The sequence below is a fragment of the Rousettus aegyptiacus genome, unplaced genomic scaffold (genome assembly GCF_014176215.1).
Source record: "Rousettus aegyptiacus isolate mRouAeg1 unplaced genomic scaffold, mRouAeg1.p scaffold_m13_p_2, whole genome shotgun sequence".
Lineage (NCBI taxonomy): Eukaryota > Metazoa > Chordata > Mammalia > Chiroptera > Pteropodidae > Rousettus > Rousettus aegyptiacus.
The window spans coordinates 158,132,021-158,159,544 of NW_023416295.1; the positions used below are offsets into that span (position 1 = coordinate 158,132,021).

At 37.3% G+C, this 27,524-nt stretch overlaps 1 protein-coding gene across 2 annotated transcripts; it reads right to left on the reverse strand.

Annotated features, from left to right (window-relative positions):
* Window positions 1–682: 682 nt before the first annotated feature.
* LTA4H (leukotriene A4 hydrolase) lies at window positions 683–27,524 on the reverse strand. 2 transcript variants are annotated; one of them, XM_016159402.2, is made up of 19 exons: window positions 27,278–27,524; window positions 21,626–21,756; window positions 20,156–20,276; window positions 17,803–17,871; window positions 16,086–16,190; window positions 15,018–15,070; window positions 12,755–12,827; window positions 12,359–12,499; window positions 11,483–11,506; window positions 10,382–10,452; window positions 9,819–9,930; window positions 9,101–9,245; window positions 7,997–8,100; window positions 7,501–7,571; window positions 5,508–5,562; window positions 4,546–4,641; window positions 2,400–2,482; window positions 1,657–1,761; window positions 683–963 (listed from the first exon to the last, which is right to left on the reverse strand). In XM_016159402.2, exons 1-19 carry the CDS (start codon window positions 27,434–27,436, stop codon window positions 846–848), a joined length of 1,836 nt encoding a protein of 611 aa, XP_016014888.1. In that variant the 5' UTR covers window positions 27,437–27,524; the 3' UTR covers window positions 683–845. The 2 variants fall into 2 exon arrangements, with proteins under 2 accessions (XP_016014888.1, XP_016014889.1); XM_016159403.2 differs by lacking the exon at window positions 2,400–2,482.

The window sequence follows — 27,524 nt, forward strand, 5'->3', positions numbered from 1 at the left end:
CCACAGGTTCTGATAACCTCCCCCTACCCTATATCCTTAAAATAATCTTCCCTTTCCAACTTTTAGTCATTTGAATTGCTGTCATTTACAATGAAAGAATCCTAACTATTTTGACAGTGGTTCCTAAGCTTTGTGCCAAGGAACCCCAGGGCACTATATTGCATTCACAAAAAATGTTGTCACTCTTACTTGGATCAAATTGTATTGTTTCCAGTATTTCTCTCTATATGCTGTATGCTCTATATAGATAAAGAATGTTTGCTGACTGCTAAAGAGATGGTGCAAGCTAAACAGACCATTAGGAGACTGATGGGAAATATTGGCTATCTGACCCTGGAGGAGAGGATTGCACGACAAGTCCAGTGGGTCCGCAGTGAATCCAGGCGCAAGGAGCAGAGTGCTCCCGGTAGAGTTTGTACATTTTGGTAAGGGAGTTCATCCTACATCCAGCTGGGTGGTGAGCAAATCCAACTGAGTGCTGCTGTTTAAGGCTATTTATAAAGCAAAACTCTAATCATGTTTAAAGAACTTAAAATAACAAGTAAATTATATGTTGGTACTGTTTGTGACCATACTGGGAGAAAATATATTTGAACCTAAAAATTTGACATTTATAAATCAAAAGATTAAACTTTTGCTCGAATTCACTTTTTCTAAAGAACATAACACTGGGACCGGCGGGTAGAAGGAAGGTAGCTTAGCTTTATTTATGAAAATCACTGACAAAACAATAAAAAGCCAAAAGTAAAAAGGCATTTCTAGTTAGAGTCTGAGCTGAAGTTTTATATTTCTCTATGACTTCAATTTAGAAAAGAGAAATGTCTGAAATCAGCAACAGGCACGTCCTAATCCACTTTTAAATCCTTCCCCACCAGCATGGCAGTCACAGGGTGCATACTTGCTCTGTGCTCTTGGTAGGTATGAATGGCTTGGTTGTGGGACTTGTCAAAGGCAGCGAGGTCCCTGCAAAAAAAAAAAAAAAAAAAAAAGAAGAAGAAGAAGAAGAAGAAGAAAGAAGAGGAGGAGGAGGAGGAGAAGAAGAAGAAAGACAGGTCATGACTTGTTTTCTTATTTTGGCAAACTTTATTATACTTGTGAAGTCGATGAAACAGATTAATTGTGGATATTTATGTCATGGTGATATTTTTTCAGAATTCCTGCCAAATCCATAAGCAAAATCATTTCACTGAAATAGTCAGGATACTTTCCCCCCTTTTTTCGAGCACCGCTTTATTATATGTCAAGCAATCTACTCTTCCACCTTGTTGCAACATTTGAATCAAAAAATTTGGCTTTACCTGCTCAACTTTTTTTTCACTTAACTCTAGACCCTCTTTTTCTTGACCATGCCTAGCCATTAATTATCTTCTACTTGCTTTTAAAGATATTTCTGTATCTATAAAATTGTCTTTTTGTTTCATTTTCACCAGTGTCTAACCCTGTTTGGCCCATATTAGGTAATCCACATATAATGCTTCTCAAAAAGTGAATGAAATTATCTCAAATTTTAAATATCTAGAAGTGTTATATTTACCAAATTAAAAAATATGCATTATTTTTAGATTGCATTGTACAAAGTATTTTAGCAACAAGAACATTAAGATTTTTCTTCCCCATTCCTTATAAATTCAAAGCATAGTTTGATTTGGTTCTTACTTGAATAAGGGTCGTGTAAATTTCATTCTTCCTTGTTCAGTCACCATTTTTAGAGCTAAAGGAATTGCTTCCTCCCATTTCGATTGAATGCAGAGCCGTAACCATCTGAAAGGAAGATTTGTAGGGGGTACGGAGTAGGAAATGAGGAGCACAGGGCAGGATAGGGCAGGTATATTTGAAAAGTACTTTCATAATGATGAATAATCCCATTATAGTTACATTGTACATCACTTTACATTATGTCTTCATTCTGAGAATCTCAAATACTTATATACACAATTGGAGAAGAGAAGGAAGAGGAGTTTGTTCTTTAAAAAGATCTAGCTTGTGTAGGTGCTCATGTACCTTATATATGTAATTTCTGAAGGAACTGAAGTTTGGTTTAAGCTTACCACTACAAATCTGAATTAAGGAAGATTTACCATATAACAGAATAAAAGATTTCTAACTATTCCCATTTCAGGGTCAATTTGGCTAGTTGTGGAGCCTGTTTACCACTGAATCCTTAATTCTAATCTTTTTTAAAGGCAAGAGAAGCTTAGAACAAATTCTAATAAAAAGATTAATACTATCATTGTATAGCTATTAAACTATTCCTTAAAAAAAATATATAATTATTTATTTAGAACCAAGAAATTTGACAAGGATTTCTCAAGACTTATGTATGTCTCATACTCTGCTTTCCCTTTCTCCATCTTTTAATTTTCTACTTTCTTCCACAGAGACAAGTTAAAATGATGTACCTGAATCGTATTTCAGAATTGTTAATGACATTGAAGTTGTACACCTCTTGCATTCGCTTTATGTGCCCCAATGGAAGAGGTGCCTAAGAGCAAAATAAGAAAGTATAATGTATCATTTCAACAGGATTCCTTGGAAGAAAGGAGCTGGAGAGAAATTCTTAGCCAGATTAAAATGCTCGATATTTTATAACATAATAGTAAGTTAGATTAAAAAAAAATAAAAAGAAATAAATGCACACTAAAGTAAATTTTGTGCAAACTTATCCTGGATAAAGATGTTCTACTGGGAGCCAAGGGATACTTTAATTTGTGAGGTATGTAGAGAATTAATTGAGAATTACTCTCCTCAGACTTTTTATATATATAAAATATTAACTTTCAGACCCTTTCCAGAGTCATTCGAGTTCTCCTTATACCTTTTATATTCTAAATATATTCCATTCTCTAGACTAAATCACAGTTCCTTAAATTTTTCCTCACTAATACCCTTCCCAGGTTTATACTTCCTCTGAGATCTCTTTTTTAAATTATCAAGATCCCTAAAAAATATCAGATTTTAAACTTTTATAGTACAGACCCCTTTAAGAATCTGATGAATAATATGGACCCTTTCCTTAGGAAAAAAATACACTTACTTTATTAACACAAATTTCTATATACAATTTCAGGGGGTTCATAAACCTCCTGTGCCCTTCTTAACCTGTGCTAAAAGGAAGAACAGGTTTGGGAGAAAAAAGGAAAGAAGAGTTCAGTTTGGACAAGGAGAGTCTGAGGTACCTGTGCAGTGTGGGCTGAGGTGCCATGAGGTGATGGTAACTCTCGTCGCCAGCCACGACCTCACTCACAAAACTCTCACTCCACGCTCACTAACCATCTCGCTTCTCAGTGACCGCTACACGCTTCCCAAAATGTTCAGTTTCAACTAAACTTCAAGTCCACCCTGGTTAAGGTCACCTGCTCGGCTCCCTTACTTTCCCCAAAGTGTGCCATTCCTACCCTCAAGTCATCGAGTCCCATCGTGTTTTCTTTCATTGCGGCCCCAGGCCACGTGGCGGTGCTACAGACATTTGTGAAGTTGGGATGTTAACTTCACGCACTGAAAACTGATGCACTAAGGCCCCGGTTGTCTTGAAATCCTATTCAGGAAATTCTGTTCAAAGTCTTCTCCATCCCTCTCAAGGTCCTTAGATCTAAGGACCTTGAGAGGTAGTAAAGGCTCAGTCATTATCTCCCTCTCAATATGCAGCATCTTTCGGTCTCACATATTCTTTTAATTACCTGGGTTTGAAACCTTAAAATCTGCTTGGACGCTTCCCTGTTACCCCCAAATCCAGTCATTCATAAAGCCCTGTGCGTTCGTCCCGTGTACCCTCCCCTCTCATCTGTCCCGCTTCCCTTTCCCGCCAGCCCCACCCTCAGGTCCTAGACTCCTCTGAGTCGCCCAGCTAACTCCACCACCAGCGTTCCTCGTGGCAATCCAGCCTTCGCATCAGCAGCAGAGCGGTTTTCATAACCACCATTTCGTCGAATGACTCTTAAAAATGTCAAGACCTTTCCTGCAGACTAGAATAAAATCTAAAATTCTTAGCTTAGGATTCAAGACTTACCACATCCGATCCTGCCGGCCTTTCTGGTGTTACCTCCAGTAACCTCTTTACCGGCGCTACGACTTAGTCCCGCAACATCGGGCACGCTGGGTCACTGGCTGCTCTGTCCATTCGCTTGTTGCTCCCTGTTTTGAATTTCTCCCTCCCTGCTAACACTGCTCCACTCGAGTCAAGCCTCATTCTTCCAAAATCCTTCCTTGATTATAACAGTTGGGAGTCCTTCTTCACTAATTAAGCGTTTCTCAAGTTACACCTGAACTATACCTCCTTTTATTTCTAAATTTTGCATGTGTAACCTTTCTGACTTTGGTTTGTAAACTTTCTGAGGACCTGGCATATTTCTTTCTCATATATTTTTATATTCATCACAATACTAAACAGGAGGCATTCAACAAATGTTTTCAGGTAAATGAATAAATTTTATAAATTATTTTTTCTATTAGTTTCCTCATTAATCTTTTTTTTCCCAAGTTGGGTTCGACGTAAATGCTATGTCTTTATGCCCATCCTAATTTCTAACGTTTTGAGCTAGTACTTACTCTCTGAAGCATCTGTGCTAAAAACTCATTCAACTGATGAGAAGAGAGATCTTTCAGGTCCGCTGAGCTGAATGTATTGAAATCATCTTCTTTGGCCTAAAATAAATGTGACATAGTTATATCCATTCATATACAATTTAATAATATTTATTGGTTTTCTGACATGAAAGTAAAAATGAAAGAAAAAACAGAAATATAAGAGTGCATAAAATTGTAAAAAAATAAATTTAAGCCTTAGCTACTTAAATATTTCAGAGGCCGTATCACTCTAACTATGACTCCTATAATGTGTACCACTTAGGTAAAATTAGACTTAACAGTAAGAGTGGAGGAAACTTTTGACATCCTTTGTACTATTCATGTTAACCTACTTAGAGGGTACAGGGGAAATTATTTTTCCTATAAGATTTATTGCTAAACTTTCCATTCAAGAATTATCCAGGGTTTATGCTCCCCGTGGTTTCTCTGAGAGTGATAGTTCAGTGTCTATATGAAGAAGCTCCTCTTTAGGAAGTTTCATGGATGTGAACAAGCAAACTGACAGAGAAAAAGTGCCTCAGTTCTTCCCCAACCGTTGGCATTAGCTGTCACCCAGGACCAGCTTAGATTTATCTGGTATGTGTAATGGCTATACTTGAAGTAGTACCTTTATAAAAGATTTATGAGGAAAAGAAAAAAAGGAAAAATGCAAATATTTTTGCATACTTTTTAAAGAGTCGACAAGAAGCAAGAAAAATCAGAACCAGTGCCATCACTGTCTACTTGTTTCCCGCCCTTAAACGTCACTTTATACATTGGGAGATGGTTAGTATCGCTCTGGGCAAACTTGACTTACAAATAGCCTTTCCAAATACATGCGTTTATGAGTAAAGTGCCTATCGCTACCAGCCCCATCTCCTCATGAGTAAAGAAATACCAGTACAATTCAGAAAAAGAGTCAAAAATCACACATTACTACTCACAGTAATCCATCTTTGACTTAAGGCAATACAAGCATTTGTCAGGGTCATATCGTAACTGCAAAGATGAAAAAATAGAGATTAAATTTTATTAAAATGCACATGCTTTTGCATAAATGTAATTTTAAAATTAAAGAACATACTTAAACTTCAAAGTTCTTTTTAAATAAAGGACTCCAGAGTGATGGAAATACGAAATCTTCTACCTGACTTAATTACTGGCATCATCTAAGAACTCGGAAATCCAAGTGGATGTCAAATTAATGAAATGCCGGATTATTTTTTAGACAGAATGCCAAAACATCTCAGCAAAGACCGTCATAAGCTTCAGCGGCAAATGCTAAAGTAGCCTCAGTTGACCATATTTAGTGTTCACTGTAGGCCAGGAGCAGTTCTAGGTACTTGGGACAAGAGATGAACAACACAGAGACCTTGCTCTCATGGATCTCATATTCTGTTGTTCTAACCATCCAACCATCGACAGATCTGCGAGCACTTATGTAACAAGCACTGTTCTAGGTCCTGGGGAAATACTGGTGTCACATGAGGAGACCTATGGGAGACTCTGAAATCATATGATGATTTTGTTCCTCTCTTTTCAGATGAAAGTGGAAATAAACTCTAACCATGAAGCTAAGAATGTTACACTAACTTTTGTGTTTTCTCGCCTTGGAAAAGAAATCATATGTTTTACAACAATGGAAAAGGCCATGTAACATGTAATGTGCGCAAAATTCTTGCAACACACTGCTCTCTCTGTATATCATTCCTGCTTGCTGTGAAATGTTTCTATTAGAGAACAGAGACATACTTGGCCTCAGGGCCTAAATGAAGTAAGTTTTGATCAGAAGTTGTCACTGAACCTGCTTCAAGAGAGTTTGGGCCCAGAGGGAGATAATAAAGGGGTCAAAGCTGTGACTGTCCTTGAATCAGCTGCTAGTTTATCTTCATGAAGTAGTCAGGCCATGGACCGCAGCCAGACCCTTTTGTTTGTCCTCAAGACCAAGTGGGATTAGAAGTCCTAGACTGCTCAGGCAGTAAACTACCTTCAACTAGAACATTACTTAGCACTGATTTCAAAAGAAACGATAGGACAGTAAAAGACCTTTGCCCTGAAACTTCCTTCTCATGGTAATGAAAAGAACTAGTCGGGATTAGCCCAGGGAGAGGAGGCAACCCTCATTTAGGGCAAAGTCCTCAGAAAAGTAATGAGTAAAACCAGATATGAGCCCTACTATTGTGGTGTTTCAATGTAGCAAAGAAGAGGTTAATAATCGCACAAATAAATGTAAAATTAATACTGTAGCAACAGCTATAAAGAGGCAATGCACAGCACCGAGAAACCCTAAATGGGAGACTTGACTTGGTCAAAGAGGGACTGCATCCATGAGGGAGCATGTCTTGAGCTGTGACTTGAATCAGCTGGGTGAAGAGCACTCTAGTTGCAAGGAACAGCACTCCTGGCTGGAACAGAGGGTAGTGTGCATCCTGACGTGACTTGCGGAAGGCCAGGGTTCAGGTCGCCGATCGAGGAAGGTGTTCGGTTTAAAAGGCAGGGGTTTGAATCTCAACTCTTATTTTTTACATGCTGTGTAAACCTGGGCAAGACGCTTTACCTAGCTAAGCCTCATTTGCCTCCCCTGGAAACGGGGATGGATGATAACTTATGACTCTGTTGTAATGATTAACATGATATTTATGTTATTTTTCTGACTGCAAAGGTTTTCAAGGAAAGGGCAACTCCTCTCTTTCTCTCACCATCCTTGTGCAGAAAGGAGACGCTCAATAATTACTCGCAATAAACTGAACTAATTTATATTTATAACATCATGAAAATTATTCTTTTGACCTCAGGGTTAAGGTTCAAACACCTAAGAACTCTACTCTCGTCACTACATAATCAACAGCTTCAGGAAGGCATAAAACCCTTTCGGATATTTTGAGGATATTCTAGAATTTAGAATGAGAAGGTAATCATTACAGGGTAAGTACTGACTTGGGTTTTACAGGAGGCAGCCCAGGGGAGTGGAGCCAGGTATTCCAATCAACTTGATTGAGAATATCAACCTGTGAACAGTAACAATACCCAATTTGTTAAAGAACAATCTTTTCTATTAAAAAAATAATTAAAACAGACTTTCAGGTCCTCATATCTACAGTTATGTCTATACTAATTTGTCAAGGTAATTTCTAAGTCTCTTTTTAAAAATAAATTTATATTAACTAATTATGTTCTGCTAAGTAATTAAAATAGAAAAATTAAGTACATACAAAAAATAAATTTCTAAAACTATTGCAAGTGTCTCTGAAACAGGAAAATTCTACACATTATGTTGTTGAGATCACATTTTAAATATAAAAAAATACAATGAAAGACTGAGTCTTAAGTTCCAGACCAATACTACTATTAAGTAATTCAAATCAACCTAACCAATAGCCGTTAAATAAAGCTATACTGGGCTTAAAAAGAAAGAAAGCTTTTAAAAGCCAACCTTATCTTTAAAGTGAGAATACAGGAAATCCTTCCAGTCATCAGTGGTTATGCTCTTGTAGGAAAATTTCTCAATATAAGCCTTTAAAAATCCGAGGAAAACCTCTAAGAGTTAAAAAAAACAAAAGTATTACTGCAAAGTTAGTTATTTAGCTTTTTTTTTTTTGGCGCTGGGCATTGTACAGTTAACCACAGGGAACATTTGGAGAAGAGGGAAGCCAAAAGGGCCTTAAGAGTGAAAGAATGTTCAAAAAGGAGGCAGGACTTAAGTTGGGGCTGGAAGAATGTATGCAATTTTGTGGAAGAGAGAAAAGAAATCCTAATTATAGGTAAGGGATGACCTAATGAATACAGAAACAGAACACACAGCATATGTTCTAAAAGCAATGACCCCAGTTTGACCAACAAGGAAGAAAATAAGATCAGACAGGCAGAATGGGTCCAGGTAAGGAAGGGCCTTCTAAGTAAATCAACGAGGGAGATCACCTCCACTGCCAGCAGCGGGGAAGGTGACATGAACTCAGCACATCTAAATAATGAAATAACGATGCTGGCATTAAAACGTATAAGATAGAGCTGTACATTCCGATATGAAAGGATATGTGTGAAATACTGAATTTAAAAAATGTAGAATAACTATAAAGTACGATCCATTTTCTGTAATTAAAATAACGGTATATATTTATTTGTCTATTTGTTCATTTATACTTAGAAAAAGATCTGGGGCCATACACACCAAACTGCGAGGAGCAGCTACCCCAGGGAGTGGGGAGGGGCTGAGGGGTGCTCGCCTGTTACTCTTATAAACTTCTACACCACACAAATTTTCCAATGAGTATATATTATCTTCCTAATTTTAAAATACTGTTGAGTGGTTTTTTTTTTTTTGGTAAGTCAAGCACCGCAATTTCGAACTCAGCAGTTATTCAAGGTTTCAAGAGGAGTTAACATTAGAAAATGATACAGATTTCTTCAGCAGACACAGACAGAAGGAACTGGAGGAAGACAACGGAGCAAAAAACAACAGTTAAAAATTCTTCTTTATTTTTCACATTACCTGCAAAAAAAAAAAAAAAAAAAAAATCAGAAAACGCCAATGACTTGCCTGGTCCTCCAAGAAGCTGTTCCAGGTAGAAGAGTAGAGCAAAGCCTTTCTCGTAGGGAACCGAAGAATAGGCTACGTCAGGGTCTACGTTCGTCAGATCAACCACAAGCTTGGTGAAAGGATGTGTATCCCCAAAAGTCTTTATCTGCAAGACACAGAAGTAGGTGAATAATCAAATATGAAGACTAGTTATCACCATGCGAATAAGCTAATATGGAAGTATTACATCACTCAGCGGCATAACTAGGGGAGTGTAGGACTTATGCAGACTTAGACCCTGGAAGTTGTAGGATATGTTAACATAAATTCTGGAAGTCTGTTGATGGAATGGCTACTTATGGAATAGTTCCATGGCATTTCTCGCCCAGTAAGTAGCTTTAGTCTTTTGAAAAACTAGAAAAATGTTTCAATGCCTGGTCAGCAAATTCAACTTTCAGGAGAACTGAATTTAAATGTCAATGAAAAACAACATCAATATATATCAAATAAAATTCAAACACAGTAACTGTTTTAATTGCAAATACCCAGTGAGGTCGTGCTGGTCATGAACACATTTGAGGTTAGGGTTCAATAGAATATTACACCAGCATTGGCTCCTTTTTCCATACCTGTAAAAATGATTTTCTTGTTGCTGCTTAGGAAAGATGCTTTTCAAACTTAAATTATTGACCGCCTACACAACTTTGGATGACTGCTTTTAAAAGTATGACTCACTTACCGAATTCTGTAGTTCTCCCCATCCTCCCAGAGCATGAAAATGTCTGAACTTTTCACCAAACAATCGTCCACAAATGTGGCGTTCCAAGTACACAGTATGTCCTTCATTTAACCTGAAAAAAATTTTTTTTAAATAAAAATAAAAACAGAGGAAAAGGCATTTTAATCAACATGGTATTTTCTTTTTGGCTTTTCTTAAAGCAAAGCATGATCACTATAGTCTAGGCAGGCTGCAGGGGGGCTTCCCTACATTTAATTCAGAATAATGGAAAGCCCACTCCAGCAGAGGGCAGCAGGGAAAATTAAGCCATGGTCCTGGTTTTACACGTTCAGGTAGGTACTACAACATGACTAGACTGGGAACTAAATAACAAGCATAAACTGAATATCCCTACCCTACTTAACAATGTGACAAGTGTTACGGCATTAAAAAAAACAAAACCCTTGGTACCAAAGAGATATCAAATAAAAACAAGATGTATACACAAAACAGTTCAGAATGGTTAGAAGCAGGGAAAGAAATTAACAAGAATCAATAACGAAAAAATAGGAAAAAAATCATACCAAAAGTGATCCCAAGTTTTGTTGGTCACTAGATTTCCTGTCCAGCTATGAGATATTTCATGTGCGATAACCTAAAGGAAATCATGGAAATGATTAGAAGTAAAACTGATTACCTTACTCTAAAAAAACCCATTATGCAATCATTCTAATTCTTTCAATTCCACATTGTTCATTTTTTTTTAAGCATTAGCTGAGATATTCAGGGAGTTACTTAGTTCACCAAAATAATCATAATTTAGACAAAGACAAAAAAGTAAAGCAGTTAAAAAGTTAGGAAACCAAAACAATAATTTGTAAAGATCTATGCACTCCAGTATTCATGGCAGCACAATTTATAACAGCCAAGATATGGAAGCAACCCAAATGCCCATCAACAGATGATTGGATAAAGAAATTATGGTTCATATATACAATGGAATATTACTCAGCCATTAAAAAAAAAATGAAATTCTGCCATTTGCAATGACATGGATGGACCTAGAGGTTATTATGCTGAGTGAAATAAGTCAGACAGAGAAAGATAGATACCATATGATTTCACTTATATGCAGTATCTAAGGAACAAAAAGAACAAACTAATCAAAAACAGACTCACAAATATAGTGGACAATTTGGTGACAGACAGAGGGGAGGGGAGTTGGGGCCTGGGAGAACGGGGTGAAGGGTTAAAGAAGTATAAATTAGTAGTTGATTGCTGGGCATGAGGAGCATGGCAGAGGGAATGCAGTTAGCATTAACATGATGGCTAAGTGGAGGGCCAGGGGAGGGAGGAGCAATTGGGGAGATGATTTTATGAACATTATAGATGTCTAACCAATGTAATGTATACCTGAAACTAAATAAATTTATTTTTAAAAAATTAGAAAAAAATCATTTAGAAAATATTAAATGGATACATCACTCCATTAAAAAATATTTCGTGAACATATTAAGAGATCAAACCATAAAATGTTCTTAAATCTGTTAAGTCTAATTGTTAATGTAAAATGTCTTACTTTATCTTTCATAACCGTATCTTCAACATAATACAATGGATATTTTAAAATCAGTTCACTTAATACTTCTTGAGGATAAGGCCAGGACAAAAAAATTTTAACTTACGTTGGAGAGTGACTTGTCACCTGCCTAAAAAAGAAAAAAAATACCTTAGTATTTCAGTTATCAAATTACAGACTGTTTCTTAAAAGACCATTTATATCAAGATACAGTATCCTGGCATTCACGGACCACTGTATTTCTACACGGCACTCCAAAGAATTCAAAAGAGACATGTGGTAAGAAAATAAAACAAAAAATGCAGGACTAACAAACTGCGTAATTCTTTCTCTTCCTAATCCGAGAGAATTTTTCCAATACCAGGAGGGTCAGTATACTTGTCTCTAACATCTAAGAAACATTTCTCCTACTTTCGCTCTTTATAACTTATCTCATTTACCCTTATTTACCTTCTTTCTCTTTATTATCCACAGTATATTTTTTAAAAGTTTATAGTGTCTCCTATGATATATTTTATTTTCCTTATTTAGTTGCTAATCCATTGCTCACTTGGTTCTAGGAAGGATCTGCAGCATTTTATATACAAAGGTATATAAAATATAGCTATATACTGTGGCCTAATCCTTTCTTATACACGGTAAATTGAGGTTTTGTTTTGTTTTTTATACCAGTACCTATATGCCAAGTACGAATGATTTAGTTTCTTCGTCTTGATACATAATTCATCAGTGGGTTGGTATTACACAGCCCCCGACCCTTGATATCCCAAAACGCCTCATACATAATATTCTTTTCTCCCACATGGCCAAATTATTTTCCTTTGAAAGATGAGATGATAATAACCACAATAAGCAATAAAATTAGAAACAAGGGTTATATAAATAAAAGATTAAAAAATATTATTAGAGGTCCAAGAGTCTTCATATCTAGGATTATGTTTGAGGAGAACTCAGTTTCAAAGGAAGAAGTATTTACACTTACCAGCAGAGTCGGAGTTACAAAAGTGAGGCATGGATTTTCCATGCCGCCATAAGGGAAGGACGGCGGCAGGACCAATAGGTCGTACTGCCCCCATACGTATGGGCCTCCCAGATCTTCTGCAATTTGAAGCATAGATTCAGTCTGGAAAATTAACGAATATATATTTGTATGTCTTCATCATTCTAATACCTTTCTTACAAGTATCTATTATTTTCTATGAAGGTTAGAGCTAATGATGCTTATTTTAAATGAAAATGATATTAAAAAAGTAACAAATGCAATAAATAACATATTTGATTTTTTACCACATCACTTAACACACTATCACATTTCATACTCAATACCTTAAAACAACTGTCTGCCACAGTTATTGAAAAGGGTGACTGTATGACCAACCTCAGAAAATTCATAAGCTGACTTTTCCACCTGCTCTTTCTCAGACCAGACCAATGTTCTTGGGCCAATTTGCCTGCAAAATTAAAAAGTCTAATAAAAAGGAAATTCAAGGCAAATTACCTGGTTCTAGGAAAGTTTAAAGTACTATACACAAATCCTTACAGAAGGAGTGTGATATACCACGTGCTTACAGGGCAGCGGTGAGATTAAATGGCCTGAGTACAACCTGCTGTTGTCTATGCAGCCACTGATTCGCAGCTTTATATGGAGGTACAGTCTGGGCCGGATGAAAACCGAGACATAAAGAACCCCCAAAGGTTAGCTTATTGGCTTCTGGAAAGACCTTGGGGCATCTAGTTTCCTCTCATAATTTCACAACTGTAGAGACCCCGTCACAACTCAGTAAGAGACTATTCCAGAACAGGGGAACTTTGTTATGTATTTAAAGGCTGAACACTCTTATACCAAAGAAACAAATAGAAAAAAAAGGAAATCTTGCTACAACATGGATGAACCTTGAGGACATTATGCTAAGTGAAATAAGCCTGTTACAAAGGGACGAATACTCTATGATTCCACTTAGGAGATATCTAAAGTGATCAAATTCATAGAAACAGAAAGTAGAATGGTGGTTACCAGGGGCCACAGAGAGGCAGAAATGAAGAGTTGTTTACAGGGTACAGAGTTTTAATTCTGCAGAGGAAAAAGTTCTGGAGATTTGTTTCATGATAGTGTGAATATGCTTAGTATTACTGAACCATACATACACTTAAAAATGGTTAAGAAGTTAAAATTTTACGTCTTTTTTTTAACCACAATAGAAAAGGGAAGAAACAAATAGAGCTAGTCATACATCATTTAATAGAGTTCAAACTCAAAAATACTTAAAAAAAAAATTTATTTTCATTTAAATTTCATTTAAAAAATTTTATGTAGCACAAAATCCCAAGTGACAAGACCTGTCTTGGTGTCCCTGCCCCTTCTGGAGAGGCAGTGGACGCCAGAGCAGTGCTTCTCAAACTTCGCTGTGCATACAAATGACCTGGGGCGCTCGTCGAAATACAAATTTAGATGTAGTTGGCCTGAGCTAGAGCCTCAGAAATTACAATTCTAACCAATAGCCAGGTGATGCCAAAGCTACTGCTCTAGGCCACATTGAGTAGCAACAGCAACCAGGACTGTCCGATGTACATTTAACGAGAGCCACAAACGTGCACCACGTGTAATTTCAGATTCTTGTGGCCACATAAAAAAAAAAAAAAGCAAAATGAAACATGACATTAATTTTAGTAACAGATTGTTTAACCAATATATCCAAATATTATCATTTCGACCATGTAATCAAACATAAAAATTTACTAATGAAATACTTTACTTTTGTTTTCATACTAAATCTTCAGAAATCCAGTATGCATTTTACAGTTACAGCACATCTCGAGCTTCACGTGGTTAGTAGCTGCCACACTAGACAGCACAGGTCTATGCCGCATGGGTTCAGATGACCTAGGTTTGCTTGGGTCGTGGCTCTGACATTTCCTAGCTATATGACTCTGAGCCAGTTACTCAAACTCACCGAGCATTGGTTTCTTCATTGGTAAGATGGGAAAAAATATCTACCATACAGGGTTGTAACGGTTCAATGGGATAATACATCAGAATCGGTACATAATAAGACCTTTTAAATGTCAGCTGCTGTTACAATTATTACAATTATCATTTAGTGAGTCCCTCCAATAGGCCAGGAGCTTTACATACGTTAGGTCTGTTAATCCTCACAAAAATCTTTGGAAGTAAATCTTATTATTTCTAGTCTTTAGGTGAAAAAAAAAATCTCAAAGAGGTGAGTCGCCCAAGGATGCACCTAGTAACAGCTTGGGCAAGAATTGGAATTTGTGTTTGTCCATATTTCTGGCAATTTAAAGAATGTGATTACTACAGATATTCTTAATTTTCAGTTATTTAGAAGAAGAAACAAAAAATTAAGAAGAAAGGGCACTCTAGCTATTGGTAAAATTTTAACATCTTATATTTCTCTAATCTTTATAGGCTTCCAAGTGCTTTAATATGTTTTATCTCACTTGTTTCACATAACCACCGATTTTTAATCTACAATGAATTTGTTATTTACATTTCATAATTAGATTTAAATTTATTCTAGAGCTGTCAACTTATACACAAATGATCTGCCAGTTAATCCGGACAGAAGTTCTAGATGCCTGAGGTTTGATCTTTTCATTGACCTTGAAATCTGTAAAAAGCTCACCTGCTTTCTAAAGCTCCAACAACTAAAGCAATCAGGTAGCTGGGGATCGGTACCTAAAAAGGGCAAACAAAACACACACCGCATGCCAAATTAGTGTTTGAAATGTTACAGAGTAAGGCAATTTGTATTTAAAAGTTAAGTGAATTCCCTTTCAAATCTCCAGACATTAGTATGGATTACTTTCCTTCTTAAATAGGGCTCTCTTTTATCTTTTTTAAGGGGTCAAATAGTTCAAAAATGTGATGTAAAACATTTCAAAACATTTATTTCCCTTTTATTCCATTAGGAAGGAAAGCTTCTGAAATGTGAAAAGGATGATTGCACATATTACACAGTACATTTTAAGCATTTCTCAAAAGTTAAACTGTAATAAGGCCACTGAGCTTTTCTCTTAAGTTTTTTGTTTTTTTTTCTCTTGACTTAAAAAAAATTTTTTTTTTTTTTTAATTCCTTTTTTAAATCCACTCCTGGTGTATTTGAGAGACATATAAAATAATCCAGAAAAAAAGAGGATGTTGAATGTTTGGGAGCTTGCAATCTCAGAAGCTGGGGTGGGAGCCAAACTGTCCACTGTGACTAGCTTACACGTTATGTCACAGAGGCTAACTAAAAAAGCATACACGTGTGCATGCGTGAGTGCACACACACACAATTCATTAAAGGTCAAAGATAAAGTCAAATTACCAGCTACGTAGAAATTTTAACTCAAAGGACTATAACAGAATCTGAAGACAGCTCTTCCTCTTGTAAACAACATTACACAACCACACGCCACAGTCTGGTATCAGGGCAGGCAAAAGTGTAACTTAGAGAAGCAGGAAATCTGCTAACTGCGATGAGGGACTCTGGGGTCTGATGTGCTCTCTACATCCAGCAACCTCTTTCTTCAACACAACAGTGCAAGTAGAACAAAATATTTCAAAAGCACAAAAGAAATGATGAAAACAAAAAACAGAAGCTGCTTTCTAAATTCTGAAATATTTCAGAAGCAATTCTGCTCTCTGGATGGGTAACACTATTTGTAGTTCACCACCAACTAAAACAAAAATCTAGACCCTAAGATCTTACTTTTTGGCTGAATCTGTATATTTTCCTGCTTGGGTCTTCTGGGTCAGGTGCCTCTCCATCACGAATGGCACTCATAAGTGCTACCAGGTCCTTAGGGACAGACACCTAATGGAGAAGAAGGGTTATTTCCAGTTATAAATAAAAGGTTCTATATCTATCGAAGTACTTGTGTAAAATAACCTTTTCCTTCCCTTTGTGACTATCTATTTAAGAAATAGACTGTGAACCCAATAAGTTCATATGTATCGGTTTTGTAAATAGAATTAGCAATATGTAAAACTGGCTTCTTTAAAAATAAATGTGAAATATCTATCCATTTATCCATCCATATTAAGAGCATTTGGTAGAAACGAGGTTAAAATCTCAGCTCTGCCACTTGCTAACTGCATGAACTTGCGCAAATAACTCCTTGAGCCTCAGTTCACCCATCAAACAAGAGCACTACCTCATAGGATTGCTGCAAGGAATAAATCGTATAAATGAAGAACCCAGAAAAGTGCCTGGCAATAGTAGCTACCACCACCGCTCCCCGGTGCACCCCAAACAGATGCTTCAGTCACTTTACGGTAGAGAACCCAGTTTTAAACATTTATATTTAAAACATAAACTTGGAGTTAAAAATCGAACTTTTTAAGGGTCACGATCGTGAGAAACTAAAACTTATTACCAAGAATTATGAAATAATTTTCTCTGGATTTGGTATGGAAAATACCTTTATGAAGCAAACTGTATGGTTGCTTAAATGTGCACCCTAGCTCTATGATTCTGTAAGTTTTATTTCTAATGAATGCCGGAATCGAGGACTATCCTCTGAATAATGATGCTCTAGTAAGCATTCATTCCAGGAAGTGCTCGAGTTCCACCTTTGTCCTGCATGATCCAGTACTTAGAGCTACTGTGGTAGCAGGCAAAGAATCAGGAGCTTCAGAACCACAGATCCTAGAGCTAAAAGCATTCGGGAAATAATGTGGTTCCACTTCCTCTCTTCATTTATGAAGTGATATGTTATACAGATGGCACAACTGAGGCTGTGAGGTCATAGGACTTGCCCAAGGTCATGCAGTCATTAAGTGATGTTGATGGGGAAGAGTCCAGAACCGGAGATGCTCTGCCTCCGACTACAGTTTCCTATAGAACTATAGGCGGTGCAGTTGGGTTGTGGGATGACCTGGCAATTGAAAAGTACACACAGGTTGGTCCTCAATTCTAGCTGCTTGGTCGGTCTCACTAGGGCCAGCCTCTGGGATAGTATTTATTTATTAATTATAATCTACCTTTTCCTAAAAGAATTAGTATTTATGACAAAGATAAGCTGGAAATGTATGCAGACAAGTCTGCAATATATGCTCATTAGGATGCCTAAATAATGTTTATTTGACTATAAAGTGCATTTATCTTGCAAGTGTCAATTTTTAAAAGTAAAAAAAAATTGTTCTCAAATTCTCATTTTTAGGTCCAGAATTCTATAATCTTTTAAAAACCAGAATGGTACTTAGTTCCTTTTTTTACACTTATGTTCAAAACTGCCTTTAAACCAGAGATTCAAAATGAGGTTCACAGTTTCTTTATTATGTATTTCAGTAAGAATTAATTTTGTAAAAATTATTAAAATCCGATGATTATCAATTGATAATTAAAATTCAATTATTAGCTCTGCTTATCGTTTATATTTACTTATATGGATTATTTAATTCAGTGAATAATTTGTGACATTTACCTCTGCACTGTAGGTTAATTTCACAGAAGGAGTGTCTTGGCAAGGAAGAATCGCTCTGCAGTGGATGGCCTGAGGGCAGGGAGGGGGAGAAAAAAGAAAGAGCTATTTCTGTTTTCTACAAACCAAGTCACTAAGAAATCATTAAAACTGCAGCATTGTTCTTATGCACATTCTTTTTAAAAATAAAAATACATCTCACATTCCTTGGGATCTTTCAAGGTAGCAACAATCGATTTGTATATTTAAAAAATCTGACTTTCCATTTGAATGTACGGTTAGCACTCACAGTTCAGTTGAAGGATGAGTAATGTGAAACAGTGTATCCTACTGTGTGCTTTGAACAATAGTAGTGCCCAGTGAGAAGCTGTTAGGAATCCTGAGAAAAAAGGGCTATCTGGTGAAATAAATTTGGGAGCCAGGACATACAACATCTATCTTGAAGAGTCCCTGGGAACATAAGCCTCCTGAAGGCTCTGAAAAGACCTACAGTAAAGAAGCCTGTCTGATTTCTCGCACTGATTTTAACATGAAACCTACTTATTTGTGGTTAGTCACTGGGACATCAGTGTTCTGATGAACACAGCTTGAGAAATGTCGCTGGAATCCTGTTGTTTCAGTTTTGAAGTTAACTCTGAAAGTAACAACTAGGAAGAAAAGGAGGGAGAAGGAACGGCCTATCTCAATACAATGTAGACATAGTCATTTCTATAACATGTAAAGTGTTTCTTTGCTTCCACATCAATCTGTCATAAAAGCTGGTTCCATCGAGAAGAATAGACAGAGCACCTACAATTTTGTCTTGGCCTGTTTACAAGTAAGTCTGTTATTTACTGATGTTGAGCAAAGGAACCCCGGCCTCACTGAGAGTCTACTGAGCCTAAAGGAATACTGATCCATCTTTCTCTGAAGCTGTTGTAAGCCCTAGACAGACTTCATGCTACCATAAACTACCTTCAAACCCCAAACTCCATCCTTATTTACTTCAGGTCTAGCAGATTATCCAAAGATATGAGATCCCACAGACCTCTAGATGGATTAAGTAGAACTAGAAGAACTATCTGGTTTTCTCACCCAAAATGAGGTTCTAAGAACATGCCTTTAGAGTTTCTTAATGGTCTTTGGTTAGGGGTTTTTTTATATGTATTTCACTGGGTAAGACCAAACCCAGGCAAATATGTATAGAGAACAACTACAAGCAAATTCATCAAAGTCATGTGGACATGCTTCCTATCAACTGTATAATTTCTGAATTTACCTGAAACCTCTTTCCTCTATTTCAAAAACTGTTGCCAATAAGAAATGGAATGATATAGTCAAATTTCACATTCTTATGGCTCACAAATCTTACTTTTCTTGCCAACTTTAGTTTATGAACATTCTACAAGAAATGCTAAGAATCAGGTATTACTAAGAAAGAGAATGCATAATTTGTACATTCTTGGCTAGAATATTTTGTCACTTCCGGATTACTGAACTAAGGATTTCTCAGATTAAAAAGATATTTCTGTAATGACCTCTTGATTTCTGTGTGAAACAAACAATAGAAAGTAAACATGTCTAATTCAAGTGCCAACACTGCCTCCTTTTTTATAGACTTGCATTCAATATTAAGCCTACCATAATAATTTGTCATGCAGGAAGATTAAGAGGATTAAAATATGGGAAGTACCTAACACAATGCTTGGATATATAGTAAATGTTTAAGAAAGTGAGTTCCTTTAATTGTAAACTATTTGATTACTAACAGAATTAGGCCTTTTTTCTTTCATAAGAGAGTTTGATACTTATCATCTTTGTGACAGATTGTCTCTATATGGTTCTTTATTCTTAGTTTTTTAAGAGAAGTAGTTCAAAGCATATTATTTTAAAGGTACATTTAATATATTTATATAATACATGCATTTGTAAATATTTAAGAAAAATCTGGAAAGGCCATACATAACTTACCTCTGGGCAATGGTGTCTGGAGAGAATTGGGAAATCTGATCTTTCACTTTCCACTTCTTTATTGTTAGCAATTTTCATAACCAGTACCTATTTTATTTTATCCATGTTTTCCTTTTATGACCATTTATTGAGTATACACTCTATTCTAGGTACTGAGATATAAATACAAATATGACCTAGATAGTCCAATCTAGGTAGACATGTTTTCAAATTAAAGGAAGTTTCTTTTAGAGTAATGGACAAATGTGTTGATAGTGAGAGATATAAATAAAATGTTATTTTTATAGTTTAAGATAAATTAAAAGGCTCTTTTAGGTAAGACCCACATATCCATAAGACCACTGTCTACTTTGCTGCATTCAGCCTCATGAGCTGGGAATAAGAAATCACTCCGAATCCTTTTTACCTGGCACTGACTGAAGAGATATGGGTGCTCCTTCCCGGAAGTTTGTTCAGGAGTGAGCCACTGAAGAGCAGAAGAGTTTGGAGATGTCTCGAAAGAAATTTCTATAACAACTTCTTGATTTCTATATGAAACAAACAAATATATTAGCAGAGTATAATTCAAGCTAACTAAAATTCGAATTCACAATACATGCACTGAATAATTTAAATAATATTATACGAGATCCCGTTACTGATTGAGAGGAAGCTCTAGGAATGTTGTATCTTACGTGGGTACGTTTGCCTCTCACGTTCCTACCTGAATGCCAGCCTGTGGGTCCTTTTCACGCTACCGTGCTGACTCCTTAGGAAGACTTAATAGGAACTCGCACTAAATAGCCCACTGTGTGTCAAACGCTGTTTGGATTCGGTGATATCATGTAATCTTTTATGACAGTGGGAAAGTGGAGGGAGTAATTTTGGAGCTTTGACTACCCACGGCGGTGGATGCCAGAGCATAACGCAGGGCAGTGCTGCTCTGCCTGTTACTGGAAAAGCCACGGAGTCGGGAGTGCGCTTTTAGAAACGTTTGGAGTCGTTTTTATGTTTGTGGAATCTAGTTAATAAAAAAATCTGTGCTTGTATTTAATCTCTTCTTCCGGGCACTTCATTTGCTTTATGATGTTATCAGTCAGGGAGGGACTGACTGATGGCTTGGGCGTCACCCCATCTTGAAGAGGAAATAGCAAGAGCTGGTGCCTGAGCTTGAATCCTGATTCCACCTTTTACCTGTGCTGTGGCCTTGGGCAAACTATATGCATGGTTTCCTCCTCTGTAGAAATGGAGTCAATGTTACCTACCTCACGAATACCCTTTTCCCCTCCCCAATATAGCAGAGTGGGATAGACTCCCAATATGACAATTCTGACTGTCATTTTCTTGAATAAGTTACTTTATTTCTCTGAGGTTCCCTTTCCTCATCTGTAAAATGCAGTGATTGCCCCATCGGGTTACCATAAGAATTAGATAAGATTATATCTAAAGCGCTTATCTCGAGATTGCTACAGAGAAATGGTTCTGTGTTTGTCACTGTTATTATTCCATTAATAAAAATGGCTGGCCTCTGGGGAACAGGTGGAAAAAGTACAGCTTGTCAAAGCTTCCCAGGTGATCCTGAAATGCCTCCTTAAGATGGCGTGCTCCCACCATCACATTTTCCTAGCTATTGGTAAAATGATGAGTAAAGAAGTAACAGTTATCAAAAGTCCTATTCTTGAGTATTTCATACAATGAACTGCTTTAGTATCTTACGAACATAATATTTTCACTATAAGCTTCGATCTGAACAGTAGAGCAGTGGGAGCAGAATACCAATTACTACGTACACACAAACTAAAACCAGGAAAGAAAAAAATTAAAAATACGTTTCTAAATTGAAAATATATTTCCCCCATTATTTAGCTCTAAAAGAGAAAGAGTATAACATTCATACTTGCTCAGAGCAATAGGAAGCGAGATTTCCATTGGCGATCCTTTGTAACTTTGTCTTTCTCCAAGAGCATATTTGACTTCTTGTCCATTGATGACCACCTTTTCTATTGTAAGGTCCTTTGTATCCAAAATCTAAAATTAAATTAACATTTTTAAATGATAGTTTTATATCCCAGAGAAAATTACAGACTAGAACTGATTGCTTAGGGAGAGTAAGAATCAGTGAAAGTAAGTGAATTAAAGAAGTCAAAAGTTAGCATAGTTCCCATTACATGGGACTCCAAGCTTCCTAAAAATTCTTGGGTTCTAAGATATGCATATATATTAAGTAATTCCATAATAGTTACACAAATTTCATGCTTTAAGTAAAAGTCAGCTCTTTAAGTTAAAATGCCTTTGTTTCTGTCTCCTAAAATTTAACTTCTGTGCTATGAAAAAATTCATCTATGACTTAAGTTTCTTTCCTCATGACTCCTTAATATGTTTTACCATATATTTCTTCCTAGAATTCATACAATCCTCTGTACTGTCATACACCCCAAAATTAAAACAAACCTTGGCAAATACACAGACTATAATCACTACTGTTGGGTATCTAGAAAAAGCCCACCTTGCTATGGCAACCCTGACCAAATGACCCCACAGAAGACTGGGAGAACCTATCTCCTTGTCATGGCCAATTAAGGACAATTGCTTTGGGCAGGAAAGGAGTGGCAGCAAATATGAGTATTTTCTATCCTAATACTCCTCTGAGCCCTAGACACCATACCCTTTCATTATCTCTCAACTAATTTCTCGTTCTAGAATCTTTAGCCTTCCTATGCCACCAGACTGTTACCAAACAACCTAAGCAAGCCTCCTACATTATTTTTAAAACTTCATTTTGTCCTTCTGCTCACTGATAACTATTCATGTTTCTCTTTCCTTTCTTAAACTCCAAGCGCAATCTATAGCTGCTATGTCCACTTCTTCCTCAAACTCTCCTCCCTTCCCCTTCTTCAATCTGGCTTCTAATCTCTCCATCAGTGAAAGGGCACTCCTTCTGATCGACTGACCTCTGTCCACTCATAGCCCTTGCAAACCACGTCATCTATTTGAAAAGTCCTTCCTAGCTTCTTTTACCCATAAATGGTTCTACTTATCTAATGCTTCTTCCTCCCCCTCCTTTCTAACTCCTAAATGTGGATATGTCCCAGTGTTCCAGCCTTACCATATTCGTCACTTCCTACCTCTCACTCATGCCCACAGAGTCGGTTAATACCACTGTGCTGATGACTATCAGTCTGTTTTTACAATTGCATCCCCTCCCCAGGACTTAAGCTGGATATCTCTTTATCTGCTTGATATTTCCATGGGAAAGATATTTCCATGCCTCATATTCCATAGGCTTCTAAAAATTCTCATGAAGCAATCATTGTCTCCTAAATCGGCCCCCTCCCATGATTTCCCTGTTCTGTTAAGGGACCTCCTCAAGGTATCCACAAAACATTCAAATAATCCACAATTGATCCCACTTTCCAATTCCACATAGCCAATTAACAAGTTTTTCTTTCACACTGCCCTCATACTTTATTTTCTTCCTTTCTATCACCACCCTAGGTCACACCCTGTTTTAGAACTGCCTGCTCTTTGATCTCCCTATCTCTGGTGTCTTTACCTGGAATCTGGCCTCGACTAGCATGGAGAGTTAGAAGGCAGGTTGCCTCTTTTACACTAGCTGTGGGTGATAAACTCAGGAAAAGTCACAAGGGCAATCATTAATTTAATTCTCATCTCTCTGGAATCAATAATATTTGGTTGGGAAGAAATTCCCAACCTGGTTTATTTATTTTTATTTGTTTTTATTTTTAAGAGCAACCAGAGTTGTTATGAGTACCACTTGTTTGCTTCCTAATGGGCAATTATTTCTTTTGGGTTACTCTCTTTTTGGGGTACCTCAACTGTTGCCCTTACTCTAAATTAGTAGAACTGACTTATCTTCCTATACTTGCATATTCAGAATATATAGCTTTATTAGGTTTATTTTATTAAGAATAACAGAGCTATTCCTTTGTCCCTTCATAGTCTAGTACCTATTTCTAAATATCTGATTTGTTTTAAAAACTTGACTTGAATATCTATGTATATAACTACTAATGTTTATACTACTCTTGTAACCATAAGGATGAATTAATTGGGTCATTTCCCAGTGGAACACATTCTGTTTTCTGTATTGCTTAAACTTTATAAATCTGTTTGGAATCATAAGAATCAGGTTATTATTCTATTTTTTTTCATATCCTCTGTACTTATAACAGTTGGCCCAATTCTCTCCTATAGTACTTACTGAACTGTGTTATAATTTATTTTCTCCACTAGACTAAGGGTTCTTAAGAAAACAGAATGTTACTTAGATTTACATTCTAGGATTTAGCACAAAGCCTGAAAAATAGTAGGTGTTGTGCCTGAAGCAAACCCTGGACCAGAAGAAAACAGAAAATGCAATGGTTAAGCTGTATATCTCAAATCCTAAGCCTCAGTTATCAGTCTCAAATTAAGGAATTCCTCTCAAGTTTCACTGATGAATGTTATTAAACAGTTGCTCAAAAATAGTAACAAGAAAGAAAAGCAAAGGAAACGGGATAGCTGACAAGTTGAAATCGGTATTTTTCAATAAATACTTACTGAGCACCAACTATGTGTAAAGCCAAGACACCCATATGTAGTTATAAGAACCAGTTCTACTAACGGTAGTCAGTTACTGAGGATATAATTTAATATATCTCATAGTATCCTCTTTGAATAATACCCTAAGCAGCTGGCCGGTTGCCATGGGGAAAAAAAAAAAAACCTGATTCCCATTTTGCACAGGCTTCTGGGAAATTCCATGTCAGTCTTGGGCCCACTTCTGTGTTTGTGTCTAGGGCTTTACACATATATTGCTTTTCCGATCCTTCTCTCTTCCTACAAATTCTTTAATTATTATTAAATCTTATTATACTGTGTATGTCTCAAATTCATTCTGCAACAAAAGAGGCTTTAAATTTAAAAAGTGTTATGCCTCATTATTATGTTTCTATTTGCATTTTCTACTTGCTATTTGCAGGGTGCTATAATAAAAAAAAAAAAACCATGGGGTTATGCGTTAAAACCAAAACCAAAACCAAAAAACACCTTGATTTGATTCCCAGCTCAGCCATTTACTTAGTGAAGACTGGTGGGTTTGCAGTCAGAAAGATCTGTGTTCCATCCCTGGCTTCTGCCACTTACTAGTTTATGATCTTGGCCAAGATATTAAAACCTTTTTTTGAGCCATAAACTGAAAGAATGACTAAAAAACTGAAAATTTCAATGAAAGAAATGAATGCTTGAGAGTTATTGCAAATGAGTACTAAACTTCAGTGCAAATAGCAAAATCCTTTAAAAAGATTTTTAGAAAAGCTGGAAATTAGTCCTATTAGAACTCCTTCAGCATCCCCCCGCATCAAGGACTACAAGAATGGGAGAGGGAAAGAACACATGACGTCCTCACCCAGCACTGGCATTGGGTCCTTTCTCTCGATGGCAGTGACCTATGATGGATCTCACCTTCAAGATACGCTTAGCCACTGCTTTCTAGTTGAATTCATCCACTAATTCATCACTTTTGAGTGTTCTCTAATTGCCAGGTGCTATATACTGAGAACCTGAGATACACGGACACATAAAACATCAACTCTACCTTCAAGGGTCCACAATCTAGTGGAGGAAAGGAATAAGCTAACTTCAAATACATAAAACCAAACTCTTAAGACTCAGGTTATTGTTATAAATAAGGAAACGATTAATTAACAGAAAAAAAAACAGATGTCGCTGTACTACAATTAGCCTTCCTTGTGTAAAATCTAACATTATTATCATTCCAGGCTCTAATTTACTAAACAGACATGCCGACCAGAAATCATAATTTAAATATCTTTTCTCTAGATCAGGAGAATATCGAAACAATGGACAAGTTTTTAGATTGATACACTGATGGGACATTCTTTTCAAATTTAAGCCTCCTGATGCTTGCTTACTCATGGAGCAAAGGTAAAGCTTTTATTTTTCACAAAACACACAGAGTGCAAGGTCACAACAAGTGATAATAAGCTATCAAAATTCAATTTTTAATAAAAAAAGAGATTACATTGAAACGGGACTTTAGTTCAGCCAATCTGCCTGGGAAAAGCTGCCTGCAATAAAAGATAACATAGTACTATGAAGACCAAAGTACAACCTACAGAGAAATAGTCTCTTTCTTGCTTATACTACTCCTATTTATTTTCTTCCTTATAGTCTTTTTGGTAACTTCTTACCAATACATGTAGGAGTCAACCTATTTTTCAAATCAGAATTAGTCTAGCAAAATGTTAAAGGACAAAAGAGTGAGAAAGTTATTTGCTATATTAGTTCATATTAATGACTCAAAATACAGGCCTATTACACAAGCAGGACAAAGAGGTATGAAAACCACTAATTCTTATTTAAACTTTAGTAGCTATTACCACACTACTTTATGCAAAATACACTGTGGCTGGTCTTTTCTCGTCCCTCTTATTTCTAAAATGCTCACTCAGAAATTCTTCAGGTGAAAGGTACAATCCAAATACTATCAGACAATTTGAGTAAGGATATTGAAAACAGGTTATTTTGTACAGATAAAATAATTTAATAAAATTCCATAAATCTAAACAAGTTTTTCATCATTCAAGTGGCTGGAGAGGTTGTAGAAGTACTTTCTTTTCTTTTCTTTTTTTTAAAGAAGCACAGTAATTACTTGCTCCTTGGAACCAATTACTAATACATTGTATTGAGACATCCTTAGAAAGTTTGAATGGCTCACCCATCTTTAAATTATTAGAAGAGAAGGGTGATTAGACTCAAAAGTAGGAAGGACCATGACCCTGGCGAAAAAGAGCTGCATCTAGAGTTAGCGGAGACTGGAAGTATCAAAGTAGGGCGGAGAGAGGGGTCTGGAGCTGGGATTCCTAAAGGGTTTGAGAACGACTGGCAGGGAGACCGAGAGAAGACGGCGATTGGTCGTATCCTGCAGACTTTAGGGGTTGAAATAAAGGTGCCCAGGAAGTAAGAGTGGGATCGGGGATCCGCAGAATAAGTCTTAAACGAGAGTGTGGGCTGAGGAAGGTGCGCTGGGGACTAGAAGAACTCTGAGGCCTGAGGAGGGAATGAATTCTAGGCTCCAGGCGGTGGAAATGGGGAGGCCACGGAGGAATAATTGCTGGGAACTAGGATTATGGGAGTGGGGGGATTCGTGCTAAAATGAAACCCGAGCACTGAGTGAGGCGAGCAGCGTGGATGTGGCAGTAGGATGTGCCCAGGGACTGGAGAGGGGGTTTGGGGGGAAGCAGGGAGGAGACACTTAAGTATACGTAGGGCATGAGAGAAGGGATGCACACACGTAAGTTGGGTTGGGAGGCGGAGCAGTAGGGCGAGTGGGGCTGGAGAAGAGGACGCTGAGAAATGAGTGTGGGCTAAGGAGGAGGTGCAGAATAAGGGGTGAGGGCTGCAGAGGGGCACCGAGGGGTGCGCGGAGCAGACAGGGACGTGGGCCTGGGAAGAGGCCGCAGCGGGATGAGAGACAAGAGGCGGGTGGCCAGGGAGAGGCGGGCACTGGGCGCGCGTCCCACCGTACCAGGCTGCGCAGATTGTCCTCCTGAGACTGGACGGTGAGCGCGGCGGTCCCGGTCAGCGCCCGGCGAGTAAAGTCAACGTTGCAGCGCAGGTGCAGATGCTTGGTCCGACAGACGGAAGCTGGAGAGGCCAAGGAGCACGTATCCACTACCTCTGGCATGGCTCCCGGGAGTCCCGCTGCACAACGATCACTAGCCGAACACTCAGCTGCCAAGGCTACTCGACTGAACGTGAGGCGAGGAAGAAGG